An 18,131-nucleotide genomic window follows, 5' to 3' on the forward strand; every position below is an offset into this window, starting at 1 on the left:
TGCATGGAGGTCAGTGACCAGTGGTGTGCCTCAGGGATCAGTCTGGGACCTTTACTGTTCATGATTTTTATAAATGACCTGGATGAGGAAGTGGAGGGATGGGTTAGTAAATTTGCTGATGACACAAAGGTTGGGGCTGTTGTGGATAGTTGTCAGATAGGATGCAAAACTGGGCTGAGAAGTGGCAGATGGAATTCAACCCAGATAAGTATGAGGTGGTTCATATATCATGGCAGAATATAGCATTAATGGCAAGACTCTTGGCAATGTGGAGGATCAGAGGGATCTTGGGGTCTGAGTCCATAGGACACTCAAAGCTGCTGCGCAGGTTGACTCTGTGGTTAGGAAGGCATGCGGTGCATTGGCCTTCATCAATCGTGGGACTGGGTTTACGAGCTGAGAGGTAATGTTGCAGCTATATAGGACCCTGGTCAGACCCCACTTGGAGTAGTGTATTCAATTCTGGTCGCCTCACTACAGGAAGGATGTGGAAGCCATAGAAAGGGTGCAGAGATTTACAAGGATGTTGCCTGCATTGGGGAGCATGCCTTATTAGAATAGGTTGAGTGAACTCGGCCTTTTCTCCTTGGAGCGACGGAGGATGAGAGGTGACCTGATAGAGGTGTACAAGATGATGAGAGGCATTGATCGTGTGGATAGTCAGAGGCTTTTCCCCAGGGCTGAAATGGCTAGCATGAGAGGGCACAGCTTTAAGGTGCTTGGAAGTAGGTACAGAGGAGGTCAGGGGTAAGTTTTTTTACACAGAGAGTGATGAGTGTGTGGAATGGGCTGCCGGTGACAGTGGTGGAGGTGGAAATGATGGGTTTTTAAGAAACCCCTGGATACGTACATAGAGCTTAGAAAAATAGAGGGCTATGTGTAAGCTTAGGTAGTTCTAAGGTACATGGCACAGCTTTGTGGGCCGAAGGGCCTGTATGGTGCTGTAGGTTTTCTGTGTTTCTATTTAACTGTCATTCATTCTTTGGGGTTTTCATGGATATTTGCGAAGAAAAACAATGTCAGGATGTCTATTTTATACATTTACCTGACATTAAAAGTACCTATTGAAACTGTTCCAAATTTCTCTTAAATGTCAGAGTCTTGCACCCACCATTTCCACTGGCAGCTCATTCCACACTCTCACCACCCTCTGAGTGACAGAGCTCCTTCTTCTCTTCCTTTTAAACCTTTCACCCTTAACCTATGACCTCTAGTGCTCATCTCACCCAGCCTCAATGGGAAAAGCCTGCTTGCATTCCTGTCTATGCTTCCCCTCTCATAATGCTGTACACTTCTACCAAATCCTGCCCCCCCCCACCCCCCTGATTAACACTTCTTGGAATGCTGTGCCAGTTGTAATTCTGTTTCTACTGGGTAATGTTCCTGTAAATCCTCCGAGAATATTTTTACCACGTTTACGTTAAATGCGCTACAGAAGGCGAGTTCGATGATGTGGTGAAATTCTGTGATTCTATGTTGGACAGTAAAGAACTCAGCAGCTTCACCCTGTGGCCGAATGCAAATACGCAAGATGTCATTAATCAACACTTCAAATTTTTACAAATATTTATTTACATTTACAACAGAGAAAGGGGAAAAAATACCCGATTTGAAGAAGCACGGCTTGAAAAGAAACGACGACTGCAGATCTGGTGCTAATCTCTGAGAATTAGCCACTGCATTGATGGAAGATAGGTCTGGAACTGTACTTCCAACATAGTCCACTGCCCCACTCACCCTGTTGTTTGCCCAGACTGAATTTTAAAAGAAGGGACGGGCAAGTAATGTCACCTTTGTCTTGGTTGTTGGAGTTAGAGAGCCATAGAGATAGGCCTTTCAGCCCATCTAGAATCTGCTTGTGGACGGTTAGACACAGCAGTCAGACTTCGGGCCTTGAATGTGCTCCACGTATAGGTCTTATTTACATCTGGTCTGGAGGGACAAGTGATATGCACAATCGAGGCTGCCTGACTCACAAATCAAGGTGCTGGGCTGCTGGTTATGTTGAAAGTACTTTCCCTCATAGGTTAGCTACTGCCCCAACAACTCTAGGAAAAGCTCAGACCAAATTAAGTTCTGGTTTCTCATTCTGACAAAGGCCAAGTGCAAGACCTGGCTGAGATATTTAAGGTCTCTCTTTGGCAGGAACCTGGGGCCACACTTTGCTATGCTGGCACCCTGACCCTTACATACACGACTGCTCCGAAACGACACAGATCCAATTGCGCTTGATGGTTACCCGTGTCTCTGTTCTGGGATTCACTGCCTGCCAGGGCAGTGGCGGCAGATACTTGTGAAAGAAGCCGGAACGGCAGATGTTGGAGGTATTACATGAAAGCATAAAACACTTAAGATATTCTGGGAAGGAAAACAAAATACTGAAAAGGATGAGGATTTTCTTTAGCTGAGGATGGTGAATCTGTGGAATTCATTGCCACAAATGGCTGTGGAGGCCAAGTCACTGAGTATATTTAAAGCAGAGGTTGATAGGTTCTTAATTAGTAAGTGTCAAAAGGTTTTGGGGTGAAGGCAGGAGAATGGGGTTGTGAGGGAAAAGAAATCAGCCATGCTCAAATGGGAGAGCAGATTCAATAGTCCAATTGTCTTAATTCTGCTTCTCTCTCTTAAGGTATTATAATTATATCCATAATTATTATCTAAGAATGAATAAATGAAAATCTAAAGGAGAGCTCTTCTGATGTGCCAGCACATGGATCGTGGGCCAAATAGCCTCATATAATTCTATGAGAGCTTCTCATGTTCAAGCAGTGTTCCCTGCAGTATCAAAGCATCTCATCTAACTGGGAGCAAAGATAGATGGGTATGATGGCAGGTGTTGGAGTTAAAACCCGAGTCTAATCCTGAAATCAGAACTTGAGATACAGCTTGCAATAGGCCCTTCTGGACCTTCCAGACATGCCACCCAGCAAGCCCCGATTTGCCCCAGCCTAATCATGGGAGAATTTACAATGACCAAGTAACTGATCAACTAGTATGTCTTTGCAATGTGTAAGGAAGCCAGAGAACCTGGAGGAAACCCATGCACATGAGGGGAGAACATACAAAATCCTTAAAGGCAGTGGTGGGAATTGAATCCAGGACACTAGTGCTGTAAAGCGTTGTGCTAACCACTATGCTACCCTGTGCTTTTAGAGCCAGAGCACCTGGGAACTGCCTGTTCAGCCCCGTTCCTCAATGCCGACTCCGTTGCCCAGCGAGCTAGTCACATCTCTTGCACTTGCAATTAAAACATAAAATCCTTAAAGGACTCAGCAGGTCAGGAGCACCTGTGGAGAAATGGTTACTGATTCAGGTCAAAGGTTCTTCATCAGACTTTCAGATGAAGGGTCACTGACCTGAAACGTTAACTCCATTTCTCTGGTCCCAAGTCTGCTGAACTGGAAACTGAGTCAGCACAAGGGCCTGAAGAACAAGTTGACTGCTGGCATGGGCTCGTTCACATCTGCTCACATGCTCACCCAAGAGAGATGGCTAATGAAGAAGTGGAACTCAGAGGACATCGGGACTGGAAGAACCTAGCGATTTGTCTGATGTAACATGCATCCCTGAAGAAAGATGAGGGGGACATTAAAGTTCAGAAGATCATCTCAAGAGACTGGAACATGAGGGGTAATTGTGTACAGGTATCCATATTGGGAAACTATGACAATGGCAATAATGACATACTATAATCCTAAAGATTAGGCTTTGTGACACAGTGAGATTCAAGACTCTGGATTCAAGAATAGGGAGCCAGCATATTCTGTGCATTTTTATCTCTATTGACTGCCCCAAGAGAAGTGTAAGGCAGTCTTTCACTTATCCTGCCCTGTTATTTAACAAAGTTGAGATCACCAGCTCCATAATTGGATAACAATTTGCTAACAATCATCATCAAATCTTGATGCTGGTTTTATAACCATATAACAATCACAGCACGGAAACAGGCCATCTCGGCCCTCCTAGTCCATGCCGAAAGTTATCTATGCTTTTACATGTAGGGGCATACACGGAAAAACTCCACAACTCCAGAACCAGCAAGGAATGCAACAATTACAGATTAACATCCAGATATGTTAACGGGTTCCTTGAACTTGCCTCATTTACACTGCTTCCACTGGCTGGTCACTACTTTGGCTGGTGTGGTGGATTGAAGTGAATGGAACCAACATTAAGAAGGGAACTTTTATATGAGCTAATGTTGAGAGATCTCCAGCTGATTGTTTATTGAAAATGTAACATGATGATCATGCGTCTTAGGTAAAGAGGCCATTTTTGGTTTGGTATGAATTTCTTCATTGCCTGTGGAAGGGTGGATTGAAACAATATTGTTCTGATAATGGCAGTGGATGCCATGTCTTGAGAAACCAGAAGTTAACTTTGCACAACCTGAATTTACATATTGCACAATTTGGGACAAAGTCACCAAACTATTGGCTGATTAATTTGTCACTTTATACCAGCAAAAAAATATATACACATCTGTGAGGAATCAAAAACAGAACAAGTCCCTTTGTATCAAGGGTTCCCAACCTGGGGTCCACAGACTCTGAGCTTAACGGTATTGGTCCATGGCAGGAAAAAGGATTGGGAACCCCTGCTTTATATGGATTTTCCTTGGGATACAACGGTGGGAGTAGAAGCTTCTGTCAGGGTGGATTAATAGCACACAAGAATATGGGCAGAGTGTCATAATCAATAGAATGGCTAGTGTTACAAGTGCGACGGGGATAATAGATTGTTTTCGACAAGTATGCTTAGCCGGGCTTGCTGAATGGGATCCCTTACACGCCCAAACCCACATGTTGAAAGCCAGCATGATCAACTATTTAGGAGGGTCAGATGGGAGCAAAAGCAATGGGGGCTCTCAGGAGCAAAGGTGCAAAGTTTTGTAAAATATACAGCATTCGCCCAAACTAACCTGTGCTGGTTTTTATGAGTTTTCTCCCATCCCATTTGCATTATCTCATCTGCAATATAATTTTTAACCCCCTTCCTCTCTCTTGTACTCATCCAAGTTTGATCTAAAAGCATTTCATCTTGAAATCTCGACTCCTTGTATGGGAGGGATTTCTGCATTCCAACCGCTCTCTGAAGAAAGACAATTCTTTTGTTTCATTATTGGATTTAATAATATAAAGTGGAATATTGTATCAACTGTATGCCATAACTTCCGGGAAAGAAAGTCAGGAATGTGCATGTCTGATCCAATACCACATGCTTTGTCCACAGTCTGAATTATCCCCACTATTTCTACCCTTTCACTTGTCTGTCATTGATTAGAGCTGAAGCCCATTGTGGAGACAGAAGGGAGGGGCCACTGTCCTAGTCATGGGGACCTGTCCCTTCTGTTAACACCTCCTCCCTGACCATCAAGTTCCATTAACAAAAGTTGGGAAAACCCTTGCACGTTGGTGGCACCAGATGCACCCCTAGAGTGTACTTGGTCTTGTCTTCGGGCAAAGGGAGGAGAGCTTGAGGGGTGGAGGGAGAAGAGATTAGTGTGGAAACGATACTTCAAAAGTTCGAAGCAGCAAATTACAATGGGTCTTATCACCATTCGGATGAGTTCACTTAGAAACACCAGCAACTTGACAGGGTATCCAGGCTATGATCTGTAGTAGTCCTGAAGTACCAATTCACCGGCCTGAAATGCTGACTCTTTCTCTCTCTCCAGTCGCTGTTTGACCTGCTGAATATTCCAATTTTTTTTTTGTTTCTATCCAGAGGAGGTCATCAGTGGATGTGACCCTTTTAGTGGAATCTGGTCAAGTATCAGATTGGGAATCTAAGCAACTGAGTGGGTAATAATTCCATCATTCTTCTCCCAAATGGAAGTATCTCCTCCCTTTCCGTCCTCCTCACTTTATCCAGTTTGGACCTCAAAAAGCCCTTAAGTAGATTGCTTTAATTTTAATTTTATATTTCTTGGAATGAGGAGAAAAGGAAACAATGAAAGTTAGAGGAAAGATTCAAACCTATTCTGAAGCTTAAAAGACATTTCAAGTCACAATTCATTGGATGCAACTCAATAGTGTATGGAGATCTTGGGGGTCAACCACCAGTGGCCAGGAATTAATTCCCAAGTTCCTGGAGTTTGGTCATGGTGACAATCTCCCGGAGATTCTGGGTCACATCCAGTGGGTTGGCGGATAACACCATTTTAAATGGTTTAATAGCACAGGGAATATATTTGTGGGAGGGCAGTAAGGGTGTTGCAAGTTTCTGTGCCAATACCTTCACGATGAGTCCAGCCCATAGACACAGAAGGTGCAGGAAGACTGGAATCAGTTTCATCTAATTAATTTCCCGAAGCGGTGATTATGTCAGAGTGTAGCACACACCAATGACACAGAACATATAAAATAAAACGGTGGCAGAAGACAAATTGCCATTTTTATCGGTTGCTTACACAAATTCTTCTTAAATAAAAAAAAGACAAAAAAAAAATCAGTAATCACAACACGACAGGTTCACTGAAGAGAAAGAAGCCACAGGCCACAGAGGCTGCTTTCAATGACTTCAAAACTACAACATCTTACACTGACCATTCACAAGTGAAACAATTATAAACTGGACTTCTCATTCACTTACGGAGACACATACCCGAACAGAGGGATTAGTTTATTCGGTTTTCTTTATCTTTGTTGAATCCTGAACTTTGAGGTTTTGGTTGTTGGCCCAGCAAGTCAGGCCCTCTTCAACTTTGCTAAGCTAAAGAGAGAGAGAGTTTGGCTTCGGTAGCTTGGTTTGCGGAGTGATAATTTGGTTCAGTCTTTTGATTTTGGTGGACACACACACACACACTCTCTCACTCACTCAGTACAGAAGGCGCAGTGCTAGCAGTACGCTTCCAACCTGATCACAGCCTGGGATACCTAAAGGCCCCTGGTTTTACTGGGGATTCTGTAGGAGGACTCGAGAGGAATTAGAGGCAAAAATAAGAGGGTGCGCTGTGTAAAGGGTTTTGATCTGCATTGACCTTAAGACATTCTGTAAACGGACAACGAAGATTTCACTACAGTTTTAGAGGATGAAAAGGGCTTGAGATTAGAGCAGCTAGAAGCAACAGGGTATGGTACGGGGGATGTGATTCAGTGGTGCCTGTAATTCAGTGAAAGACACTTATCACTGCAGGTGCACTAAGGTATAAATCCAATTTAACTCAGGCACTGGAGAGAGAAATTTAGACCGGAGTAGTATTCAAAGATTTGGACATGAGATTTTTTTTCCCAACCCTTCGAGCTATGCTGTGTAACCCCCAACAAACCTGTTTAACTCTAACCTACATCATGGGACAACCTATAATGACCAATGGACCTCAGGTGGCACAGTAGTGTAGTGGTTAGTACAACGCTTCAGAGTACAGGCGGACCAGGGTTCAATTCACACCACCTCCTGTAAGGAGTCTATATGTTCTCCCTTTGACCATGTGGGTTTCCTCCCACAGTCCAATTACGTACCTGTTCGTTCACTGGTCATTGAAAATTGTCCCATGACTAGGCTAGGATTAAATCAGGGGATTACTGGGCAGTGTGGCGTTTAAGGGGGATGTGATTCAGTGTATCTCAATATTGGGTATGTCTGTGGACTATGGGAGGAAACCAGTGTATCTGGGGAAAACCTACACGTTCCATAGGGAGGATCACACACCCCTTTATATTGGACATTGCAGTCAAAAGCACCATTCAGGAAATGTGAGTTCAAAATGGCAGCTGGCGGTTATTAGTTCAAGCCACTGAATGAAGCATAACAAGAAGTCTGCTGGAGGAACAACGTGGGTCGAGCAGCATGTTATTTTTATCCATTTCCCCTCTCAGCCCCAGTCTCCTGCCTTCTCCCTGTAACCCTTCATGTCTGACCAATCAAGACTCCAGTAACCTCTGCCCTAAATACACCCAATGACTTGTACTCCACAGCTACAAAAAATTCAGTGAATTCCACAGATTTTCCATCCTCTGGCTAAATAAATTCCTCCTCATCTCTGTTCTAAATGGTGGTCCCTCTATTCTGAGGCTGTGCCATCGGGTCCTAGACTCCCCTACCATAGGAAACATAGAGCTGAGAGGGAAATGGATCAGCCATGGTGAAATGGACAGACTCGACAGGCCTAATGGCCTAATTCTGCCCCTCTATGGTCTTAAATATTTTATTTCGAGATACAGTGTGGAACAGGCCCTTTCAGCCGGAGTGTGACGGTAGTTCTGAGTCGCCACCCAGGACTGTCATGACTGATGGTGGTGAAAACCGAGAGGAAGCAACTGACACGATGAAGGAAGCCCTGAACACCACCAGAGATGGAGGACCTTCATTGCTGACCTAAACGCCAGTGGTGTAATGGGCTGTTAAAAATAAAGGAACCACCCCAGAGTTCTTTTTTTTTCAAAAAGCAACAGCATCACTGAACTCAAACAAATCAATGAGTTAGAACTTTGATTCCTTGGTTTGTTCACTCTCGCAAACTGGCACTGGAGAGGGTTCACGAATTTCCCGGGAATGTATGGGTTAATGTGTGAGGCGTGTTAGATGGCTGTTGGTCTGTACCCAGTGGAGTTTAAAAGAATGGGAGTGGGGAGAGCTGGGGGAAATTGATCTCATTGAAACCTATGGAACGTTGAAAGGCCTCGATACAGTGGATATGAAGAGGCTATTTCCCGTACTGAGCAAGAGGAGGGCCGAGCCTCAGAGTAGGACGTTCCTGTAGAACAGAGGTGAGATGGAATTTCCTTTGGAAGAGGGCGGTGAATCTGCAGAATTCATTGCCATTGACGTCTGTGGAGATCAAGTCATTGGGTATATCTAAAGCGGATGTTGATAAGTTCTTGATTAATAAGGGTGTTGGAAATTCAAGTGAGAGTATGGGGTTGAGAGGGATAATAAAATTAACCACAACAGCATAGTGGAGCAGACGATGGGCTGAATGGCCTAATTCTGCTCCTGTATCCCATGGTCTTATAACTGATTTGATATGCAGATTCTGTTCCGAGTGAAGCTGGTGCCCTAACAGTTGCCGAACGGCATGGGACCTTCAGGGACTCTACTTCAACACCAGAGACACTGTTGCTCTCAGCTCTACGGAGATTATTCATAAGGTGTTAAAATTTATACATGCTTTTTAGGCTAGAAAAAATATGGGAGAGAGGAGGACTGAGTTGGACTTCCAATGGCATAACGAGGAGTAATTTTGACTTACAAATAGTGGAGCAAGTCTGTGCAGTGGAACTTTGGCTAGCCAATGGTTTGACAGTGGGAGGAGGACAGAGCTCCTGCAACAAAATCCCCAGGGATACAGTAAAGGAGAGACACCACTCTTGGTCAAGGGGAATCTATTAAACTCTCCACTATCAAACCATCCCTTGGGCAGAGCCAGGGAGGTTGATTACCAGCCAGCAGACGTGCAAGGCTCCATCTGATGGTTCAAGAGACTGAAAGTCACAGATACTCTTTACATACTCAAACATTGCTGAGGAGTGCCAATAAATTCTCTAAGTGGCAGCCAAGGCCAGTTATACCTTATTATAGAAAGACCTCACGAAATGTCCAAGGATACATCCAACTGGAGCTTATTATCTCTAGAACCCAACTACGCTACCAAAAAGGCATCATTTATTTATGATAGTAGACAATTCAACCAGTGGCGCTGCTAAAACTTGCCAAGACACCTTGTCTACCAGGGGCTAATTACAGGGCAACTCCCATGTATATGGTGGCCATTTCACTTACACCTTCCAATTGGTCATTCAACTCTGCTGCCTGGCAATACTGAAGGTTAGTGGAAGGATTTCTCAGTTGCATCTCGTTACCTGCATCGTTTGATGAGTTGCAACTATCCAATAGACAGCTTGAGCCCCCAGAATGTGTAACTGGGTTACCAGTGCTCACATTCCCAATGTAATTAGCTGAAGATCATATGGAGATTTATTTAGCAAAAACAAAAGTGCTTAGGAGTTACCTGAAACTATTAGTGAGGTGCCTATTATGCCTTTCTCGCCTATTATGTTCCTATTTGCCCATTATGAGTACCCAGTGCATTCTAAGCCATCAACTGGTTGTCCCTTTGCTACCATGGTGCAAGTCTGATACCTAATTCCAGGGAAGGTCATTTCATTGGTATATGCAAAGTTAAGAAATATATCAATATTCAACAGTTTGGCCAGTTCCAACCAAAGGAAGCCTGGTTGTCGGTGAAAGTTCTGAACAAATAACTGTCTCGTTTGCAGTTTTATTTATCTTGTGGTTGACCTCTCATGGAGTTACTCATGGCAAGGGTCCCAGTGTGTCCAAGGTGAGCATCGGTTCATAATTGGCCTCGTAAAGCAAAATGGAGTATAGGATACTGAAGTCAATTCTGTCCTTTTTTATGTTTTAGCTGGTATTAGCTACCTCAAATGAGGATTGCCAAGGCCAGCACTGGCCCTAGGATTTGTGATGTGATTGGATGCTGCTGGACCAATTGGCCAACACCTATAGAAACATTAAAGAGAAGTAATTTGCAAGAGCTCAATCCCACAAATGGGTTAAGTTAATTATTCATGGCATAGTGTAACCCTCTCTAGTGGGATTCATGCATTGTCACCGTGGAAACCAGATGGCGTTCCCAGGATGCTTCAGGTGCTTGAACTGTGAATGACGCACAGCCAACAGTAAGAGGCTGTTGTGGTAGTGCGGTGTGGACCTCTCACTGGCTTTGGAAGCCTGGCTGACAAAGCTTGGGCAAGATTTTTAAATCACAACCTCCCAGAATGGGGATTAATATTTGAGTTTATGGAATCACATGAAATTGGAGCTTTGTATAAGCCCTCCCAACAACACCCCACTTCTTTTAAACAGGAAGGTGGGATAACGGGGCAGCATTGTGGGATTTACCTGCTTGCTATACAAATTGGAACAAATTTAACCTTCATTCCCAGGCAACTCCTGACAGCCTCCACTAGACTCCTTCCTCACTGAGGGTCAGTGGTGGTGGGAAGGAGCACACAGGGATTGGAGGGTCAGGGGTTGCTTTTGGCAAGCTTGGATAATAGAAGAGTAAGCAACTGTTTCTAATACCTCAACTTCTGCTTCCTTCTTTATCCCCCCCCCCCCTCCCGTGCTGTCTCTTGTATCAGAAAGTAGTATTTCCCCTATTTTATTTTTGTATGATATTTATCTTCTACTTTCAGTCAGGGAAAGACGACCAAAAGAGAGAGTCTTTGGCCGAGGGCATTGAAGTATCTCAGGCAGCTGTCTACAGTGACCAGGCAGGAAGTAAGCAGGCACTACGTCAGCAGTACCTGATCTCCCGACAACCGGGAGGCCACACTCACGGTTCCCACGTCACCACAACTTGTGTTTTTTCTTTAAAAATTACATCTATGTGCCTCGAGCTTTTTACTGTTAGCGCACAACACGGATCGCTCGCTTGCTTTGAGGAGGTTAAAATGGGAGGTGAAGAGATACTTCTCAAGAGGTCAGTCGTTTCAAAACAGTGGGCAAGGAGCAGGTCCCCAGCCATGGATCAACAGGTCCATCCTCCCACCATTTTCCTGCGGGAAGAGCCGTCAGCAATTGCTCGGATCTGTTAAATGCCCTGGTGTGAGGGACTGTCAGGGCAGAGAAATGGATGTAATGTCCCCCTGCAAGGGCGCACAACTTCCGCACTGCAGATTCCCACCCAAAGGGCTACGGAGGTTGATTACAAAAACAATGTTTCTTCATCCTCCTCAAGAGCAGCGAGGTTAAAAATAGCCACATTGCTTTGACTTTTTTTTAAAGTTACAATCTCTTGAAAGTGTTCCGCTTTCATCAAGAGGTAAAGAGTGCTTTGAATACATGAGGAATTGGCATCCCGAGTCCGTTTCGATGGCTGTGGAATCTGCTCACCTACACAAGGAACTAAGTCAGGATGTGAAGGTGGGTTCTGTGGAAAGGCAGCGTGGGGGCAGGAACACACAACGGGACAAACATGAGGAAGTTAATATCGACATATAGAGCATCCAGTCTCAAATATTTCTGCTGCAAAGTCTTAAAGGGTTGAGCACTCTTGTCGGGTAATCAATTCCACAGTCGACTTCTGTGTGTGAGAGTCTTTGCCATTTAGCTGGTTTGTACTTTCTGAGCATGTGTGCACTCTTGTGAATATTAATCTGATGTAATCTTCCTCCCCCCCCCCCCCACAATCAATTGCCGATTAATTTTTTTTTTGAAGTCGGGATCTGCACCGTATACCAAGCCACAGTCAGGCTGCGCGCAGGGGTGGGAGAGTTAGTGGTTTCCTTTCTCCTCGGTGCAGGTCGGAGATTGCGTTACTGGACGCTGGCATCGGGGGTGGCTGGGGTGGCTGACCTGGAGGTGACGGTGGACGGCGGGGTCTTCTCCAGGGCGGGGCTCTTCTCGCCCTTGGGGGCCTTGGGGACGGGGCCTCCGGTGGACAGGGCCTTGGCCTGGGCCTGCAGGTTCTGCCCACAGATGCGGTGGTGCTTCTCCCAATCCTTGTGCTGGCAGAAGGAGCCACAGTAACGGGCTGCATTGCACCCGCTGCAGGTCTCGCTGGCCTTGCGTCCGCAGTTCCAGCAGCTCTGAGGACAGAAGAGAGGGTTAGATGTCAGAGATCAGTGTTGGGGGAGGTCAGAGGTTACCCTCAATGGGCAATACCCTTGCTTCTGAGTGGAGAAGTATTTGACACCAAGAGAGCTCCACGCCACCTTTAGGATAAGATAGAGACTCACAATATGAAAAAAGGCCCTTCAGCACAACTGCCCCATGATTCCCATCTCTACTCGTTCTACTTGCCCCCATTTGGCCACTATCCCTCTAAATGGAGTCATAGAAACAGGCCCTTCACCCATGTACTGCATGCCAAACTATTATTCTGCCTCGTTCCATTAGCCTACACCTGGACCAGAGCCCTCCACACCCCTCCCCATCCAAACTTCTCTTAAATGTTGAAATCAAACCCACATCCATAACTTCCACAGGCAGCTTGTTCCCCACTCTCACCACCCTATGAGTGAAGAAGCTCTCTGAGATTCCCCTTAAATATTTCACCTTTCATCATGATAACTAGTTCTAGTCTCACCCCACCTCAGTGGAAAAAGCCTGCTTGCATTTATCCCATCTATGCCTTTCATATTTTTGTATATCTCTATCAAATCTCCTCTCATTCTCCTATACTTTAGGGAGTAAAGTCCTAACCTATTCAACCTTTCCCTCTAACTCAGGTGCTCAAGTCCCAGCAACATCCTTGTAAATGCTCTCTGCTCTCTTTCAGTCCTGTTGATATCTTTCCTATAGGCAGGTCATCAGAACGGCACACAGTGCTCCCAGTTAGGTTTCTTTGCTATCCTAGCAACTTTCCAAATACCTTTGAAATGTCGTTCATGTACCTGTGTCAATTCTTTCTTCTGGCAGCTCATTCTATCTACTGGCCAGTCTCTGGCGAAAAACTTGCCTCCCCTATCTCCTATCAAGTCTCTTCCCCAAACATCCCGCACACATTAACCTTATCTCCTCTAGTTCTTGATTCCCTAACCCTTGGAAACAGACTGTGCACTTTGACTCTACCTATGCCCCCCATGACCTATAAGATTGCCCCTCATTCTCCAATAAATAATGACCCTCTCGGTCCCTCGCGTTCGGGCAGTCTCTCCCCTGCACTCTGTCAAGCTTAGTGCCATCTTTTCTATAGGAAGGGAACCAAACTGAAGACAATATTTCAAATGTGGCCTCACCAACATTGTTAAAACAAAGCCATGAAGTCAAAGAAAGACACAGCAGAGATACAGGCCCTTCTGCCTATTGATTCCATGCCAACGTTCAACCTCCCATTTTCCCATGATCCCCACTGTCTTATGAACTTGCCCCGCATTCTACCACTTACCTGCACACTAGGGGCGATTTACCCTTAGGCAATTAACTTACCAACCTACACATCTTTGTGGGATGGGGATATGGAGGGAATCCATTCAGTCACGGTGAGAACATGCAAATTCCTCAGAGGAGGTATCTGAGATCAGGACTGAACTGAGGTCTCCAGCTCTATGCGCACTGTGCCAACCCTCTCTGCTCTCACACTAAACCATCCGGAGATATTACTCCAAAATACAGAGAGCAGAGAAATAGTTATCCCTCAAATATACCTCTAAAGCTAATACTATCCCGTAGCTGAGACCTGTTTGTAAAGTCACAGTTCCTCCCTCTCATCGCCCCTAGCAGCACGCAGAGACTCAGTCCATCACGGGTAAAGCCCTCCCCACCGTTGAGCACAGCTGCCTGGAGCACTGTTGCAGGAAAGCAGCATCGAGCATCTACAACCCCCACCGCCCAGAGTACGTTTTCTTTTCGCTGCTACCGTTAAGAAGAAGGTACAAGAGCCTTGGGGCTCACGCCAACAGATTCAGGAACAGTTATCACTCCTCAACCATCAGGCTCTTGAACCAGCTTCACTTGGCCCATCACTGAAATGCTCCCACAACCTATGGATTCACTTTCAAGGACTCTTCATCTCATGTTATCAATATTAATTGTTTATGTATTATAATTACTTTTCCTTTTATAGACTGATTGCTCGTCTGCCCTGTTGAGTGGGGTCTTTCACAGATTCTATCATGGCTATTGGATTTATTGAGTATGCCTGCAAGAAAATGAATCTCCGGGTTGCATACGGTGACATATGTATGTACTTTAATACTAATTTTACTTTGAATTTTGAAGAGTCCTTCACTAATCGGAAGGGCTTTTGGGGAACCTGGAAAAGGAGCTGTGAGAGGGCCCTCAGCAAACGCAAACCCTCGCTCCTTTCAGAATCATTATCAGATTTATTATCACCGACGTACGGTACATCATGAAATTTTTTTGTTTTGCGGCTGTGATACAGTGAAATACATTAAAATGACCACTGTTACTGGAAGAAACTTAAAAAAAGAGTGTAAAGAGAGCAACAAGTGAGGCGGTGTTCAGAGGTTCATGTTCTATTTAGAAATCTGACTGTGAAATGGGTTCCTAATACACTGAGTTGGGTGTCTTCAGAGTCCTGATGGCAGCAATGAGAAGAAGGCATGGTGAGGATCCTTAATGATGAATGCCAACCTCTTGAGGCATTGCTACTGAAGATGTCCTCGATGATGGGGAGGTACTGGAAATTGACCCCTTGGCTGGTCAATCTATTTACACAATTCCCATTTTATTTCCTCCCCACATCACCATCAATCGCACCACTCACCTACACACCAGGCACAATTTACCTACCAACCCACATATCATGGACATATTTAAGGCAGAAATCGACAGGTCCTTGATTGGTAAAGGAGTAAAGGAATAGAGGAAGAAGGCGGGAAAATCAGCCATGATGGAATAGAAAACACAGAATAGTACAGCACATTATTATTTTTCCCTTTATACACTGATTGCTCGTCTGCCTTGTTGGGTGGGGTCTTTCACTGATTCTATTCCTTTGGCCCACCATGTTGTGCCGACCCTCAAACCCTGCCTCCCATATAACCCCCCCCCCCCACCTTAAATTCCTCCATATACCTGCCTAGTAGTCTCTTAAACTTCACTAGTGTGTCTGCTTCCACCACTGACTCAGGCAGTGCATTCCACGCACCAACCTCTCTCTGAGTGAAAAACCTTCCTCTAATATCCCCCTTGAACTTCCCTCCCCTTACCTTAAAGCCATGTCCTCTTGTACTGAGCAGTGGTGCCCTGGGGAAGAGGTGCTGGCTGTCCACTCCATCTATTCCTCTTAATATCTTGTACACCTCTATCATGTCTCCTCTCATCCTCCTTCTCTCCAAAGAGTAAAGACCTAGCTCCCTTAATCTCTGATCATAATCCATACTCTCTAAACCAGGCAGCATCCTGGTAATTCTCCTCTGTACCCTTTCCAATGTTTCCACATCCTTCCTATAGTGAGGCAACTAGAACTGGACAAAGTACTCCAAGTGTGGCCTAACCAGAGTTTTATAGAGCTGCATTATTACCTCGTGACTCTTAAACTCTCTCCCTCGACTTATGAAAGCTAACACCGCATAAGCTTTCTTAACTACCCTATCTACCTGTGAGGCAACTTTCAGGGATGTGTGGACATGTACCCCCAGATCCCTCTGCTCTTCCACACTACCAAGTATCCTGCCATTTACTTTGTACTCTGCCTTGGAGTTTGTCCTTCCAAAGTGTACCACCTCACACTTCTCTGGGTTGAACTCCATCTGCCACTTCTCAGCCCACTTCTGCATCCTATCAATGTCTCTCTGCAACCTTCGACAATCCTCTACACTATCTACAACACCACCAACCTTTGTGTCGCCTGCAAACTTGCCAATCCCACCCCTCTACCCCCACATCCAGGTCGTTAATGGTGGTTCGTTGGGCTGAATGGCCTAATTCTGCTCCTGTAGCTCTTTGGGCTGTGGGAGGAAACCGGAGCACCCAGGCAATGCAAACTCTCCAGACGGTGCACCAGGAGTCAGGACTGAGCCCAGCAAGGTCACCGGAGCTGTAATGCAGGAGGTCACCTACCTGTGATACCAATTCACCCAGAGAATAACTGGGAAAGAGAAAGAACCTGATATCAGTCCCTCAGCTTTCGCAGCGCACAGACCCATGAACAACACCTCATAATTCTGTCCCATTTATTATTTTTTCACTAAACCTGGGGTCCACAGGTCTACATGCTTAATGGTATTGGTACACAGTATAAAAAAGGTTGGGATCACCTGTAACTGGCACTTTACCCAATGAGTTCACGCCGCCCAATTACACCCATGTGAGCAATTAACCTACAACCTGCACACCTTTGGACTGTGGGAAGAAGCTGTGTCACCCAAAGGAAACCTACGTGGTCATGGGGAGAACGTACAAACTTCTCACACACACAGTGGCAGAACTGGACCCGGGTTGGTGCTGTAATAGCATCATTTATAATGCTTTGTAATTTATAGTCCTTTTATGTCTTTGCAATGCATTGCTGCCGCAAAAGTAAAACAAGTTTCACATCTTATGATTGATTGATTGGCTGTCCGTCAAATCTGACGATGACAGCTTTGTGCAGTCCTTCCAATGTGAACAGTACGAAGAAAGTACAAAGTATCAGAGTACATATATGCCACCACACACAACCCTGAGATTCACTTCCCTGCGGGTTTACTCAGCAAATCTGTTGAATAATAACTATAATGGAATCAATGAAAGATCAACCAGAGTGCAGAAAGCAACAAAGTGTGCAGGTGCAAATATAAATAAATAACGAGAACATGAGATAATTAGATAAAGAGTCCTTAAAGTGAGATCATTGGCTGTAGGAACATCTCAATGATGGGGCAAGTGAGCGTAGTTATCCGCTTCTATTCAAGAGCCTGATGGTTGAGGGTAATAACAGTACTTGAACCTGGTGGTGCGAGTCCTGAGGCTCTTGTACCTTTTACCCGATGGCAGCAGTGAGAAGAGAGCATGACCTGGGTGGTGGGGGGTCCCTGATAGTGGATGGTGCTTTCCTGCGACAGCGTATCATGTAGATGTGCTCAGTGGCTGGGAGGGTTTTACCCATGGTGTACTGGACCGAATCCACTACCTTTTGTGCGAATGTCTGTACAAAGATGTTGATGATAATAAACCTGATTCTGATTCTGACACCCAAGGATCCCCAATAAACCTTTCAAGGGCTTTCGATTAGTATCAACAGCCGTAGTCTCAGTTAGTGAGAGCATGTGGGGTCTCTTGTCTGACCTCTGACCTCAGGATGGTGACGACCCCTGGACTGAACATCTGCAGGGTGGTGGGCATGAGATGGACAGCGGGTCACTGACCAAACCGGCCAAGTGATGCTGAGAAGTGGTGGGGGAGAAGGGAAGGGGATCACTGCTCCTGAGCCAGTGTGCTAACCAAGGAGGAGTGACAGGAGGGCGACATCCTACCTCACTGGTGTCTTCCTGTTCGTTGATGACAGTGAAAGCATCCTCGGCCGCCTGTCGTTTGGCATCAGCTATCTTCTGCTCCATCTTGGCCCTCTCCGCTGTTATCATCTCGTAGGCTTTCTGCTCAGCCTCAGTCACGGCTTTCTGCAGCTGCGACACAGCCTGGCGCTTCACCTCGTTGACGGCTTCCTCTGCTCCCCCAGGGAAAGAAAGAAACATCGCTAAGAGACGGCCACACTG

The 18,131-nt window shown here is 45.4% G+C and overlaps 1 protein-coding gene across 5 annotated transcripts in view; it reads right to left on the reverse strand.

Annotated features, from left to right (window-relative positions):
• Window positions 1-1,548: 1,548 nt before the first annotated feature.
• Window positions 1,549-18,131, reverse strand: part of LOC132399944 (protein CBFA2T2-like) — a 199,016-nt gene continuing 182,433 nt past the window's right edge. For all 5 annotated transcript variants that reach the window (XM_059980909.1, XM_059980908.1, XM_059980910.1 and 2 more), the window contains exons 10-11: window positions 17,892-18,082; window positions 1,549-12,557 (exon numbers count right to left, since the gene is read on the reverse strand). In XM_059980909.1, coding sequence (XP_059836892.1) covers window positions 12,285-12,557; window positions 17,892-18,082 — 464 coding nt within the window. In that variant the 3' untranslated portion in view covers window positions 1,549-12,284. The remainder of the gene's footprint in view (window positions 12,558-17,891; window positions 18,083-18,131) is intronic.

This window comes from Hypanus sabinus, chromosome 9, assembly GCF_030144855.1.
Source record: "Hypanus sabinus isolate sHypSab1 chromosome 9, sHypSab1.hap1, whole genome shotgun sequence".
Lineage (NCBI taxonomy): Eukaryota > Metazoa > Chordata > Chondrichthyes > Myliobatiformes > Dasyatidae > Hypanus > Hypanus sabinus.